The sequence below is a fragment of the Budorcas taxicolor genome, chromosome 16 (assembly GCF_023091745.1).
Source record: "Budorcas taxicolor isolate Tak-1 chromosome 16, Takin1.1, whole genome shotgun sequence".
NCBI lineage: Eukaryota > Metazoa > Chordata > Mammalia > Artiodactyla > Bovidae > Budorcas > Budorcas taxicolor.
Window position 1 is genome coordinate 63,806,219 of NC_068925.1, and position 15,659 is coordinate 63,821,877.

At 46.6% G+C, this 15,659-nt stretch overlaps 1 protein-coding gene across 1 annotated transcript in view; it reads left to right on the plus strand.

The window, feature by feature from the left end:
• The window catches only part of CACNA1E (calcium voltage-gated channel subunit alpha1 E), a 332,597-nt gene that overhangs the window by 293,237 nt on the left and 23,701 nt on the right, over positions 1 to 15,659 (plus strand). The window contains exons 33-37 of the mRNA XM_052653512.1: positions 46 to 129; positions 848 to 973; positions 4,486 to 4,551; positions 9,850 to 9,941; positions 10,477 to 10,642. Of these exons, the coding sequence (XP_052509472.1) occupies positions 46 to 129; positions 848 to 973; positions 4,486 to 4,551; positions 9,850 to 9,941; positions 10,477 to 10,642 (534 nt within the window). The remainder of the gene's footprint in view (positions 1 to 45; positions 130 to 847; positions 974 to 4,485; positions 4,552 to 9,849; positions 9,942 to 10,476; positions 10,643 to 15,659) is intronic.

The window sequence follows — 15,659 nt, forward strand, 5'->3', positions numbered from 1 at the left end:
TTTATTTTTTCCCCTCTAATGCTCATGGCTGAATTCACTTGGCAGAACTATTTCCGAGACACCTGGAATATCTTTGACTTCATCACTGTGATTGGCAGTATCACAGAAATTATTCTGACGGACAGCAAGGTAAATAGCTCTTCAATCTTTCTCTTTAAGCTCGGCCCTGGAGTAGCGTTAAAACAATCCTCGGCACATTCAGTCCATTTTTAATTCCTCAAACCCAATGTGCAGCCCCCTATTCACTTCCTCACTCCTGAGCTTTCCCCAGAAAATGGGACCATTGGATGGCACTGGATCTCATGGAAGGTGTGGTCCCATTTGCATGACTCAAATAGGTGAGTGGGACAGAGGGCCCGGGAGAGGCCATGTCACAGTGTTCTGCTAGATTCTTCAGGAGATACCAAGAATCTAGGCACAGGATCTTTGCCCTCAAAGGTGTTAGACCTAAAGCGGTTCCCTGAGATGGTTCATCCCAAACAAAACTTGGAGAGCTTATCACAAAACCATCATGTTCTAGAGGGATTATGAGGTCTGCTCTCTGACACCCACGTGCAGAGTTAGGACCACCCAGAGAAGACTGGGGAGGCCAGTTTTGCCAACTGTGTTCCGGGCACCCATCTGGGGAATTTCTATACCTTCCTGCCTGGGAATAGAGGGTGGGCCTGGGGAGGCTGAAAGAGATGGTCCTCTCTGGCCCACCAGCTGGAGACGGGGTTAAAAATGAAAGACACCATTCGTGTTCTATTTTATGATCTGAATGAGGGATAAATGCACAAATGCCAGTGCTTAACTTTTCTAAATGACCCGAATGTCACTAATGATATGTTTCCTTCTGGTCCACCAGCTGGTGAACACTAGTGGCTTCAACATGAGCTTTCTGAAGCTCTTCCGGGCGGCCCGCCTCATCAAGCTGCTGCGTCAGGGCTACACCATCCGCATTTTACTGTGGACCTTCGTGCAGTCCTTTAAGGTAAAAGACCTTACCAGCTCCTCCTCTCTGAGGGTTGAGGGGCCTCTGTCACATCAGACAGAGCACAGCATTATTCCGCAGGTCCCCTCGCCTCTGGGAATGGGTATTTGTCAGAAGCATCAGATAAACACAGCAGTCCACAACTTGGCCAGGAGGCGGTTAGCTTATGACTGATTGGTTAGGATCTCATTCTAGAAAGCATCCCAACTTTGAAACTCAGTTATCGTCTCTGTTCACAGAGGCAGGGGGCTTGTCTTATGAGGTGTGTTCCCTTGCAAGTATTCCAGAATGCCCGGAGCAATCCTATCCAGGGGCAGAGCCAGCCACCTGTAGTCACACATATCCTCTGAATTTTCAGAGATTCGTCCATGGCTTTATTTCACCCAACAGTTTTTTCAAAGGACTCCTTGAGTTGTGTTTTATAACAAGCTGATTCATACCATTCCCACATATGTCATCATTAGTATGTAATTCCTGAACCACTGAATATATGGCATGCTAATGGCCACCTCTGCGTCCTGCAAATGAATAGGACATCTGGGCAAGGTTACTATGGTGAGCATCTATTGAATGACCTCATGGAGTTGTACAGAGGTGTATGTGTAATAAACAAGTTAAAAATTGAAACCTGAGACCCATGTAAATGGCAGAGACTTTCAATAGAAGAAATTTTCCATATTTAAATATTTGCATGCTGTAGCAAATATAATTAGTTTTTGAAGTTTGGGGAGCATTGACGCTATTCAAAAACTTACTATTTTCTTCCTAAAATAGAGTTTTTCAAAGATGAAAAATCATTCAATAATTGCCTTCTTTACTTTAATTATTTGTACATTTTAATTATTTGATGTTTGGCTGTACTGGGTCTTCATTGCTGCATGTGGGCTTTCTCTAGTTGTGGAGAGAAGGGGCTACTCTTCATTGCGGTGTTTGGGCTTCTCACTGCAGTGGATTCTCTTGTTGCCGAGCACAGGCTATGGACACATGGGCTTCAGTAATTAATGCTCTCAGGCTCTGGAGCTCAGGCTTAGTAATTCTGGTGCTCAGGGTTGCTTGCTCCAAGGCACGTGGAATCGTCCTAGACCAGGGCTCGAACCCATGTCCCCTGTGTTGGTAAGTGGATTCTTAACCACCGGACCACCAGGGAGTCCAGTTATTTGTACATTTTAATTCCAAACTGAACTGAAGAGAGCTTGTCAGTGAATTCATGGTTTCCCGTTATTTGAAAGGGACTTCACCCCACACCGCCATGACTAAATTACTTCTCCATCAAGTTCCTGTGCATCTGAAATGTGAGACCAGTTGTAAGGATGTTCAGGTTCCCATGAGCAACCTTGACATCTTTATTGTATTCATCATAATTGTTTGGTGTGATCATTCCCACAGAGGCCTCCCCTCAATGAAAACTGTTTCTCCAAAACTGAATGACAGAGGAGAAATCAAAAACCCTTAGCAAGAGTTTAACCGTTTGAGTCTTGAGTGGAGCTGGATTTAGAATTTGAAACACAAGATGCTCTTAAAACCTCTTTGTACAGGCCTGCCCAACAAGTTACAGTTGTTAGTGTCTTAAGAAATATGTGTCAGCTGTCATATTCTCGCGATCACCAATTCTCTGTGAAAGTGTATACTATTGAGGGCACAGAAATGCATGTCATAAACTGAAGGCCAAATGGTTGGCTTATTCCAGCGAATAGAGAAGAGTGGAGGCAGTTGTATCTGTCTCCAGGTGACACTGTGATGGATGGGTGTTTGCTTTCTGGAGCCGCTCTGGGACACAGTGTAGAAGTTGTTTTCTTGAAGTTGGTTTAACAAAGGCTGCCTCTGCACACACACAACAGAGAGTCACACAGTGTAGACAGCATTGCCCCGTCTCTGCCTCCCCCTCCCTCCCCCTGAGCATCACCTCATTTTCCACCACTGACTCCTACTCAGTGCTTCTCTCTCTTATTTTTTTTCTTTCATAATTTAACGATGACACTCGGCTGTCTTCCGGTTTGCATATTTTCTGACCGGAAGTACGTTGTTATTCTTTGTTCTGTGAATGTGTTGTCTTTTCTTTCTGCAGGTGTTTTACAATCCTTTTTGAAAAAAATTTTTTGGCTGTGCCACTGCACATGTGGTATCTTAGTTTCCTGACCAGGCATCAAAATCATGCCCCTGCATTGGGAGCGTGGAGTCTTAACCGCCGGATCACCAAGGAAGCCCCTCTTTCCCTTATTTTGTGTCGGAATGTATACCATGACAAGAAGGGAGATCAGGATGGGAGAGAGGTACCAGGGACCAGAGATGATGGGAAGGGGAAGGCAGAGTAAAGGCAGGAAGCACAACATAGAAGGTGACGGGAAGAGGCCAGAAACCTGCCTCCCTGCTCTCTCCTTTCAGCAGAAGGTGTCTCCACATGCCCCTGGGGAACGTAGCCACTCCTCACAGACCTTGAGAATCAGCACTCCATGGGAGAAGGGGTTCTCCCACCAACTCTCAATTTCATTTTCATGTTTATTCTTTGTTCAAATTGTAAAAAGTCTCCCAGGACTCTTCATTTAGTTAGCACCGTTGAGAAGCTCTGCCTGGCTCGTGCAGTCTGAAAGCCTTCAATTGCCCTCCGGGGAGTCGTGCTGTACACACTTGAGAGAATGAAGACTCAGAGTTGCAGGAACTGCCAGGGAGGCTTCCACTGTCAACACCAAGATCCCCTAGAATTGTAGTGCCCACCCTGACCCCCAAACCAAACTGCCCTATGTCTTCACCCTCCTCCAGCCACCAGGGGTAGCTCCCTGCCTTCCTTTTCCTCCACTCACCCCTTCACCTCCACCTTTAAAGTGTTGTCATCCCTGAGGGGCAGGTAGCTTGCACAAGATGGAAAGTTGTGCCACGTAGCTTCCCAGCAGGGTTTTGTGGTCACTCACACTTTGAAAGGCTTTTCAGAATTTTGCACAAAACAGACTGAAAGGTCAGCAGGCTTAAACACTGGAAAAAGATGTTTCATCAGAGCTTGAAGGCGCCTTCTAGGAACTGACCGATGTCTGAGACCCCAGCCGATTCATTCTGCTTCCAGATGCTCCATTAGGAGCCTCGTGTTGAGTGAAGGAGTGGGAAGGGTAATATGGGGATTTAGGAGTCAAAGCTGAATCCTTGCTGTGTAACTGGCGTCATAATTGCCGAGGTTATTAATATTCTGCATACAGAGTGGGATGAAGCCCAGACCCAGGAATTTCTCCCAGCTCTCACTCAGAGACCCGGCCACACACTTTTCTGGGTCTGAGAATATTCTTGGTGGGGAAGGAAATTACAAACCTCTCTGGGGCCAACAGCTTGCATACCTATCAGACGATGTGGACATCTGCAAAAACACGGAACTCCAACATAGAACATCCCAGGGGATCAGAGAGCCGCTGCCCTGTGTTTAAGTCAGCATCAGGGCGAGCCTGAGACTTGCACTGCCTGGGGTGCAGTTTGTTGACCCCGGAGCTGCCTGCATTTAAATTCACGGTCGGGTCTCTGCTTCCTTCCAGGCCCTTCCCTATGTCTGCCTTCTGATCGCCATGCTTTTCTTCATCTATGCCATCATTGGGATGCAGGTGAGTGGGTGCCTTGGGAGCCTGATGGGAGAAAGCTGTTGCCCACGTTGTCTCTGACTTTCCAGCCTGAGCTTGCAGGATTGAAGGTGCTTTAAAGAACCCTTTCTTACCCAGAGGTTGAAGTGTTAGTAGCTCAGTCGTGTCCGACTCTTTGCAACCCCATGGCCTGTAGCCCTCCAGGCTGCTCTGTCCATGGGATTCTCCAGACAAGAATACTGGAGTAGGTTGCCATTTCCTTCTCCAAGGGATCTTCCCGACCCAGGGATTGAACCTGCATCTCCTTCATTGCAGGCACTTTCTTTACCACTAAGCCACCAGAGAAGCCTCTTACCCAGAGGCTCACTCTAATATCTTGTTGCAGTATGACCTTGGGAAGTCACACGTGCAGTTCCCTGCTCAGGTTGCCCAGGTGGTCAGAGTGGTCTGATACAGGGGCTTCGTCTGTGGTTGTCAGGTCCTGGTGCTTCCTCACAAGCAGCTGGGCTCCACTGAAGATAATGCCATTGTTTTTGGCCAGAGGGCACCCCCTGAAACTAAGGAGAGGGTGAGGCTCCTGATGGTCCATATCACAGGAGCCTTCCATATTTGAGCCAGACCTAGAAGATCAGGTGGTTGCTCTCTTATAGACATAGACACAAAATGTATCTGAGTTACATCCCAAACAGCTGAGATTGGGAACAACTCAGAATCCCTGGCAGTGTGCCCAGTCCTTGGGAAACCCACGGGCCACATTCCAGCTGATACCTCTCAAAGGACCATGCAGCCTGCCGGATGGTTCTCTGGGTTAGCACGTCCTTTCTGGTTTCAAGATTGAGACGTGGATGCAGTTCCCATCCTGGGTACTCATGCAGGTAGCCAGAGGCCCACTGAGCAGAAGGGGCCAAAAGATCTTTCAAAAGGCGTTGGTAATTTGTGGTGGGTGAACACCTGCCGTAAACACCCTGCAGCACATCCCAGCACTGTCCGGTTGGGTACACAGGCTCTGCTGGGCTCCAAGAGGCCAACTTTCTGACTTGGAGATACGGAGGCTACACCCCGGTGTAAGACCTCAGCCACGTGGCTGTCTCCTGCAGTCAGGCAGTCTGGCTGCCTTTGGACGGCCAGCTGCCTTCTCAGTGGTGGCTGCCACCTGGAGCCACTGCTCACATCCCCCAGACTTGCCATGTCGGCAGCCCTTTCTAGAGCTTATCTGAAATGTCATCTTTTTGCTCCTCTCTCTTGCCTGCACTTCCTAATTTTGTTCATCTTTTAATCCCATTACTGGAGAGTTTTGTTCTCCAAAAATACAATAGAATGTCAGGTGTCAGAAAATGTGAGACTTGGTTGCAAAGTAATGAGTTCTTCATGAAGGATATTTCGATAGAGCTTTAATGATGATGTCAGGGGTGTGTTGCAAGCTGAATCCCAGCTGAAGCTGAAGCTTGTCTTGCTGACTTTTATTAAGTCCTTTGTAACTCTGAAGCCTTTGATTCTAGAATTTAAATGTTCTTGAATAGCCAAATGAAACTTGATTAAATTAGTTTGTTTTTTTTTTTTTTTTTTGGCCCACACTTAATGGGGAAGATCCCCTGGAGAAGGGAATGGCAACCCACTCTGGTATTCCTGCCTGGAGGATTCCATGGATAGAGGAGCCTGGAGGCCCCCAGTCCATAGAGTTGCAAACAGCTGGACAGGACTGAGCAACTAACACTTTCAAAATAGTTCTTATCCCTTTTCATCTTCAAGCAGAATAAAGTAGAAAAACACCATCTCTAATACCTGTTAGTGATACTACTGATAATGATGAATACTGTTTACTATCACTTGAATTCCTAAGTGCTTTAGACACTGTGCTAAACGTATGCTCTTACCTACTCCTGCCTCCCCTTCCTCTCTTTCTTCCTCTCTCTCCCGCCCTTCTAAAATGTATATGTCATACACAGACACATAAATACAGGACACACAAGATACATAACTAATGTATTCAGTAATGATGTGAAAATGTTTACAGGTGGCTTTCATTGTTTCCATTGTCGCTTAGCGTGGTAAGTAACTTGTGACACACTCCAGACCTTAGATAGTAAGCGGGAGAGCTGAGTTTAAATCTCAGCTCTGTCTGCTCCACAGCCCATGTCTGCACCTTCTCTGTGCTGTCTCTCCTCCCACCAACAAGGAAACATAAGTATTTCTTTGACTCTTCGGTGGTAGGTGGAAAGTTCTTCAGTTGTGACATTGTGATATTTACAGTAGCCATAATGTGTAATAATTTATTGCCCGTAGACTTATTTCCAAAAAATAAAAGCGCTGTTCCTATTCTACCGAGACAGGAATGGCATCCCCATTTTGACATACCTTGAGCTAGCTGGCTGTCTTCATCATGGCCCCGGATAGATACCCCACACCATGAATAGAGAAGACTCCTAAAAAAAAGAAAAAAGCAGACACCTAGCTTGTTACTAGAAAGGTTGTTTCTTGTATAGCTGTAACAAAGCAGGGGGATCCATACCAACCGAAAAGCAAAAGCAGAGAAGCATTGGAAAGACGGAGATAGCAACAGGATGTATCTTTGAGAAGTATTGTTATTCTGAATTCTCAGGGGCTTCTTGGGAGAAGACAGCTTTGCAGACAAATCTGAGGATGAAAAGGAGTAAGTTGCTGGGTTTGGGAAAGAACTCTGGGGCTGCTGGTAGTTAGGAGGTGTGGCTTTTAGACCTCAGCTCCACCACTGACCAGCTGTGCAAACTTAGATCACTGAACCTCTCTTGGACTTAACATCATCACCAATGCAGCAGAGGAGTTGGATAGATAGCTTTATGGATCCCTTCTAGTTCTAAAATTCTGTACGTTTGTGCTCAGTTGCTCAGGCATGGTTGACTGTTTGCGACCCCATGGACTGTAGCCCATCAGGCTTCTTCATTCATGAAATCTTCCAGGCAAGAATACTGGGGCAAGTTTCCATTTCCTACTCCAGGGCATCTTCCTGATCCAGGGATTGAAACCTTGTCTCCTGTATCTCTTGTGTTGGCAGGTGGATTCTTTATCACTGTGCCACCTGGGAAACCCCAATGCCTATAAAAACAAGAGTTAAGCCTATAATTTCATTAAGTGTGCAGATGGGTCTCAGCAAACCTTCTTTCTCTTCCATAGCCTTTCCTTTTGATATAGGAGATTTGGGTTAATGACAAGGACTAAATGAAAAGCTTTAAAAAAAAGGTGAAAAAGTTTAAAGGCCACCTTTGTAATAAATATGCACTTTCAGCTTAACAATAGCTCCTTGACTATTACACACATAACTTTTATAAAATAACAGTGTACCCTCTGTCCAGTTCATGATTGGTAAGGTGTTTGAGAAAATTGTAGAGAGGACAACTAAGGAAGTCTTCAGGAGAGTCATAGGGAGAAAAAACACTAAGTTGTGTGTGTGAAAATCAGGGATAAGTCATGAATTTTATTGTAAGAGGATGAAAAGAAAGACAGAGGAGGCCTGAACATGGGTAAGGATATGTGACAGTTTCCTCCAGAACTAGGTTTGATTGTTTGGCTGGGATTCTTTTTTCAGTGCTACTATTTGTCTGATTGGGGGCCCTCAGCCTTCTTATCGCCCTTCTTCCCTCCTTCCCCAGTGCCACCTAGCTTGCCACCTCCATTCTCCCTGAGAGAGAAGTAGTATTAAGGTTTTGAAAATCAGCAATGAGAACAAATTCCCCAAGCAGGTGTCAGTGGGAGTTATTTGAGCAAAAAAGCAGAGACTGTTCCTCAACTGCACATTCCAAACACTGTTAGGAGGAAAGTGTGTTCCATTTAGCACATATTAGATAAGCTGAAGCATGTTAAATACAGGCTGAAAATTATCTCAAAAGGCTGGAAAAGTGACCTGTAAGCCTTCAGTTGCACAAACATTGCCTTGTGAGAGTCGATCCTGAGATAGATCTGAATCATGACTGGAGAGGACAGTCCATGCATAAGGATACCCTTCCCATCTAGAGAGGGCTTCCTTGATAGCCAGTTCAGTTGGTAAAGAATCCGCCTGCAGTGCAGGAGACCCCAATTAGATTCCTGGATCAGGAAGATCCTCTGGAGAAGGCATAGGCTACACACTCCAGTATTGGGGTTCCCTTGTGGCTCAGCAGGTAAAGAATCTGCCTACAGTCCCTGGGTTGGGAAGATCCCCTGGAGAAGGGAAGGGCTACCCATTCCAGTATTCTGGCCTGGAGAATTTCATGGGCTGTATAGTCCATGGGGTCGCAAAGAGTCAGACACAACTGAGCAACTTTCACATTACTTCACTTTCCATCTAAAGAGATGTGGGATACACCTTGGCTCCAGGCAGCACTGTGTCTAGGAGTTCATCCTTATTCTCTGTGGCCAGAGGTCTTGTGTGTGCCTCTCATTTCCATATGAATTTGCACAATAACCGCATTCTAAGCCCAATAAGCAACAGCAGATTAGAAAACTCACTCTGTAACCAGATTTGCCCAAACCTGTTTTCTTTTCCCAAGTATCCAGTTTTCCAGACTTTCTTCATCTGATGGGCCTGGGTTATAGATGTATCACACTTCCAAGGTGTGACTCTCTGGATGGGAGCACATCCCAGGAAGACAGGGGTGCCCCTCTCTGACTTACACTGCTTGTGAATTTCAGGGCAGCATCTGCCTATTTCTTTTTTATAAAGAATAAACCACATCTTCTGCAAATACATATGCTCTCATCATTACCAGCCGAGACAGGAAGAGAGGTGGGTAACGCTTTCCCTGCATGCCTATCATGGGGTAATCTTGTTGACAGATAGCTTGAATGCCATGGTGAATAGGTATCATAGAAATTAAAAGACCAAATTAGGTGTGGGAGGAACTACATCTAAGCAGAATGATTTCCAGAGATCTTGCCTTCTATGGTCCTTGCAAGCATTCCTCCTCTTTGCTTCCCAGGAGAATATAACTCTTCACACACATCAGGCCAAGAACGTGGGGTCTGCCAGCCTTCCTGGGTTTTGACTTGTCTGCTTCAGGGTTAAGCCGTCAGGAGGAGCCGTGTAGGTGAAGCTACCGCCCCTGCCAGTATGTGCTCAGTTGGGTCGGACTCTTTGCGACCCCATGGACTGTAGCCTGCCAGGCTCCTCTGTCCATGGGATTTCCCAGGCAAGAATACTGGAGTGGGTTTGCCATTTTTTCCTGCACAGAATATTCCTGACCCAGGGATCGAACCCACGTCTCTTGCATCTCCTGCACTGGCAGACGGCTTCTTTACCATGACGCCAATGACCTTGCAGGTCCCACGGCTCACTGATGCTCAGGGCTTTCTGCTGTTTTTCTCATCCAGGTCTTTGGAAACATAAAGTTAGATGAGGAGAGTCACATCAACCGGCACAACAACTTCCGGAGTTTCTTTGGGTCCCTCATGCTGCTCTTCAGGTACCTGGATCCATCCCTGCGGTGGCTGGAGTGCTCCTGAGAGAGAGAGAGACAGTCACCCACCTTTTCTGCCTGTTCCCCTTTGTCTGCCTGCTCTGCTCCTGTGAGGATAGATGAGGGTGGGATGGTGGCGGGGCCTCCAGAAAACCACCCTGCTGACTTCAGGAAGTTTCCTCCGCATCTTTGACTCAAATGGCAACTTCAGCACCTCCTTTAGGGCTCAAAGAGGGGGAAGCTGAGGACAGAGTCCATTAAAAGGCAAAACCATAGAAGGCCAGGTTTACATGGAGTCTTGGAGTCCCACAGCCCTGTCTACCACTGTCAACAGAAGACAGAGAAGTGTTGTGTGAGGCTGCAGAGCCCCAGGAGCCCTCCCTGGGACTCTCCATCACAGGATGGAGAGCACAGACAGAGGCTAACTGGGCACTAAAGGAACCTAGGGAGGGAAGAAGGGATGCAGGAACCGGGAAGATGGCCAGGGAGAGGATGGGCCGTGCAGACCTGCTACTACTAATCGAGTTGTCTTTGGGTTCAGGAGTGCCACGGGTGAGGCCTGGCAGGAGATAATGCTGTCGTGTCTCGGGGAGAAGGGCTGTGAGCCGGACACCACTGCGCCGTCGGGGCAGAGCGAGAGTGAGCGCTGTGGCACCGACCTGGCCTACGTGTACTTCGTCTCCTTCATCTTCTTCTGCTCCTTCCTGGTGAGCAACGGTGTGCTATCAGCTCAAGAGGGGGTCCAGCCCACCTGTCTGATAAATAAATGAGAGGTCTCCTCCTGTGTACATTCAGTCACATGCTCCAGCCCGTGCTGAGAAATAGGTCCTCCTCAAGAGAGCTCTTGGAGGCCAGGGTGCTTGTCGGACACCTGCGTGGGTGGCTTTTGTTGGCTGAGAAACGTCTCTGCTCCTTCTAGGGTAGGACTGCGTGAGGAGAGGTGATGAGGGGAGTGGATGGGGTTCAGCAAACATGGTATTAAATGTCACACTGAATTGGTGGCGACCCAGAGTAAATCTTTCTCTTCTGTATTTCTGGTGTTTTATCTTACAAGCAGGGCTGAGAGTCTCATCTCTCTTTTGGAGACCTTTGGACCCTTTGAGAAAATGTACCGTGCAACTCTAAGGGGATAGCATTAATCAAGCAGGATGATGACAGTGTACAATGGAATAGATGTGGTTCTTTCGTAGGTTGCTACGTTTGATGGCACTTGGCCAACTTGATAGATGTGAAAGGATACGATTGCTCTAGCATTGGTAAATATTGAGCAATGTATGAAGCACACCCATCTAGAAAATGGTGAGAAGCCCCAGGTGCCTTCTGAATTCTTTTTTTGGGAGAAAGCCTGACTTGGCACAGCAGCTTCCAGAAATCTCTTCCCTGCACCATCAGATAAGTCGTGATAGAATAACGGGCAAGGTGCTACCAAGTCACTCAGAGGGTTAGTGCCGTGTTTCTGGCCACCCTGATGTCCTTCAGCTCAGCTCCCTTGCTAATGCCACCAGCTGCACAAAAAATGTCTCAAACTAAAGTGCTGCCATTTAAAAGTGGCCAGCTTCATGGCTGGGCATCCCAAAGTGACTTGTCTGGTGTCCAGGCGTTTCTACCTCTTTCAGGTGACCCAGAAGGGACTTGGCACATGTCCAGGTGTGAAGTGGCCAACAGACAGATTAGTAAGGGTGTCAGGCAGGTTGAAGTAGCAGGGGATGAACTAATCGGAGACTTGGGGAGCCCACATTGGTCATGTTGCTTTCTAGCTTTAGCCAAGACACCTTCCCTTTTGTAGCTTCTGTAAAATAGAAAGAAAAAGTACCTGGTGATAAAACTGTTAACTGTGCAGTGAACTGATACGTGTGGATGTGCAACGTTTTTTAATGAAAAAAAGAACAAAAAACATTATTTATAAATAGGAAAGTATAATGAAAATAACTGCAAGGAAATTTAGAATGATGATATAAATTAGTTTTTGTTTATTCATTCCTGTATTCAGCTCATTTTTACTGAGTGGCCATTAAAAGGTTCACATTGAGCTAGGCACTGGGGTGAAGCCATTCAGTCCCTCTGTCACCTAGAATTGAAAGGAGACAGTCATCCAGGAGTATTAGTGCCCATCATGGGGGAAGGGGAACACAGAGAAAGCCATGCAGACATCTCCATTTTATCTTCCTTCATTTAAGTGTTTAATAATAAATATTTTAAAAGAAACCAAAGATATAACTGGAAAATTAATTAGAGACTATAAAGTACTTTTAGAAATTTGAGTTAGAGGCTACTGCATAATTCACTTTAATGTTATTTTTAAAGAGGCTATATTCAGTATGAGATGATAGGCTTGCAAATCTCAGCCCTACACTGACTCCATGACCTTGGGCAAGTCACACAGCTTCCTCAAGCCAAACCAACCACTCTGGAAAGATTTACCAATGCGCTGGCATGTACCCGGCTATGTGCTTGGGGCTAAAGAATACAAATGTGTATAGGAAGTGCTTGTGTCCTTGAAGGGCTGATGGTAATTAAACCTGCCTCACAAAAGGTTAGAACAAGCATTAAAGCGTATGATAGGTGTGACTGTATACACTGCAAACTATGCAAACGTAAAGCAATACTAATACAAATAGATAGTTTTTGCTAACATTAATAATAGAATCTGGAAAGGAGTTTAAAGAAAATGTGTGGATATAGTCGGCCCTATCTGCGGGTTCCACCTCCATGAGTTCAACCAACCTCAGACTGAAAATGTTAAAAAAAAAAAAAATATCCAGAAAGTTCCAAAATCCAAAAGTTGAATTTGCCACATACCAGCAAATATCCATTACATTTACATTGTGTTAGGAATCATAAGCAATTTAGAGATGATTTAAAGTGTTACAGAAGGCTGTGCACAGGTTATGTGCAAATACTACACCTTGTTTGTTTGTTTGTTTGTTTTTTGGCCACACTGTGCATGGCTTGTGGAATCTCAGTTCTGGACCAGGGATCAAACCTGGGCCCCACACTGAAAGCATCAAGTCCTAACCACTGGACCACAAGGGAATTCCTGTACTTAACCATCTCACATAAGGGACTTGAGCATGTACAGATTTTGGTATCCGGGAAGGTCCTGGAACTAATTCTCAGCAGATGCCAAGGGATAATGGTGCTGTGGACTCAGTCACTCAGTCATATTCAACTCTTTTACAACCCCATGGACTAGAGCCCACCAGGCTCCTCTGTCCATGGAATTTTCCAGGCAAGAATACTGGAGTTGCCATTTCCTCCTCCAAGGGGATCTTCCTGACCCAGGGATAGAACCTGTGTCTCCTCCATTTCCTGCATTGGCAGGTGGATTCTTTGCCAATGATCCACCTGGGAAGCCAGTTGTATATGAAAAACCCTCTATAACCTGGACAGTGATTAAATAAATTTCACTGTGGCTCCAGTCACAGTGACAGAAAGAAAAGTCCATGTTAGGATTAGATTCAGCTGCTTGAAACGGAACTCCTCAAATAACAGTGGTTTTACCAGGGTGGGATGTTGTTTATTTTCCTGGCATGTCAGTGAAGCCTGGAGGAAGGCAGTGCAGGCTGGTTATGGTAACTTCACAGAGTGTCTGGTACCCCAGACTCTTTTCCTGTTTCTGCTTCCTCACCTCCACCGAGTGTCCCTCAGCTTTGTGGTAAGAAGACAACTAGATTCCAGAGATCCACTTCCATTCTAGGCAGTGGAATGGAGAAGGAAGGGAGGGAGGAGACCGGTTATTAGGATGCAACCAGTCATCTCTGTATTGCAGAGGAGACTCCCAGCAGGCCCTGGCTGCAGACTTTCTCTTGATCCTGAGTATCCTGTCTGCATATCCTATCTGCTGGGCACTTTCACCCACCCAGCCGCTTCACCTGGGAATCAGCAGCAGAGGCTCCATTTGCTCACCCCCTCCCCCCCACAGGCAATTCATTTCTGTCAGGCAAGATTCTTTCCCTTGCAAGTGACAGAAAGTCCAGCTGCATCCGACATGAATAGAAAGGGATTTTATCGGCTTATATAAATGAAGAGTTGAGCAGGACAGGCTTAAGCGAGCTTGCTCTGGGGCTCAGATGACATCATCCCCAGGACCAGGTTTCCTTCTCTGTTGATGGATCTCTTCCCCAGGCTTCTCCACACAAGCTCTTTCCTCCAACAACTCCAGCCCGTGGTTCCAAGATGGCAACAGGAGCAGCAGCTCTAGACCTCAATCCTGACACAGTCAAGGCCAATAAGGGAAAACAAGTTCTCTTGCTCAGAAGATTCAATGCCATTTTCTTGGCCTTAATTGGATCACCGGCACTGTAGCCCAGGGGACAGGATTCAATGGCTGGTTGAGGCCTGGGTCATGGTAGTGCCCCACTAAACTGTATTAACTGAGACTAGGCAAGGGGTGTGTCCCTGGGAAAGTGGAAGTAGTGCTGGGCGCTGCTGTTCGCTGTGGCCAAGGCCTGTTGAGTCCACCTCCCTGGTCTCTGTATCCAGGCTGCTGTCCTGCCACTGGCCTGGCTCAGGAGCACCTCACAACTCTCTGCCTGGACTGCCGGCCACCGTCCGCCCTGCTCCCAATGCTGTCTGAATGCAAATAGCTCTTCTCTTTCTCCTAGTTCAGCCTCTTTAGTGGTTCCTGTTGCCTCCTGCATAATCTAGACGAGAGCCCAGCGAGCCGTGGACCACAGGCTAAATCCAGTTTGCCAGCTGTTTTTGGATGGCCTGTGAGCTAGCAATGATTTTTACCTTGTTCAGTAGTTCAGAAAAAAACTTAAAAGATGAATGATAAATCCTGACATGAAAATTATATGAAATTCAAACCCATACACTTTCTGTCCCTGTTGTGCATGTTTCTTTCATGGCTCTCAAAACAGTCTATAGGAACTTCCCTTGGGGTCCAGTGGTTAAGAATCTGCCTTCAGTGCAGGGCATGTGGGTTTGATCCCTGGTTGGGGAACTGAAACCCTGCATGCTACAGGGCAACTAAGCCCACTTGCTATAACTAGAGAGAAGCTGGAGTGTGGCAACAAAGAGAGCCTGCATGCTGCAACTAAGACTCCATGCAGCCAGATAGATATATAAATATATATTTAAAATCTGTAACATTTGTATGTTTCCAGCAGTCTCTGCGGAATACCAAATGTCTTTAAGAACATTCAAGTAACAGCATCTAGTGAACACCTGCTGTGCTTTAAGGAATGTGCTAGTCATGGAAATATATCTCAGACCCGAACTTTCTTAACTCCCACTCCTGGCACCTGGAGCTCTGTCTGGAACACAGTAGGTGCACAATAAATGTTGCTGAACGAGTAAGCAGGAGAACAGGGTCTCGGAAGCACTTGAGAGCCGTGAACAGCTTCAGGTTGTTGCTCAGTAAGCCCTGCATCCGCTGGAAGGCCTCCCACCAGGTCTCTGATAGGCAGCTGTGGTGAGCGCGCGTAGGGACGGGAGACTGGAAGAGAGGCTTGGAGCTGGGCCTTGACTTCCTCTGGCCTTTGAGAATGTGTTGCTACTGCTGCTCCCTCTGCTGCTGCAATAACAAAGAAAGAAACTGAATAGATAACAGAAGCGACTGAGGCGTGCTTCACAAATATAAAGCGGCATAGCAAAGTGGAGTCCGCACTCTCGCACAGTGCAGTGTGTGGCTCAGCTGTGAAAATGCGCTGCCTCCAGCAGGATCAGCAGGGCTATGGTTAGGAACTTGTAGCCTTACAAACCTGTGAATTCTTTCCTTGC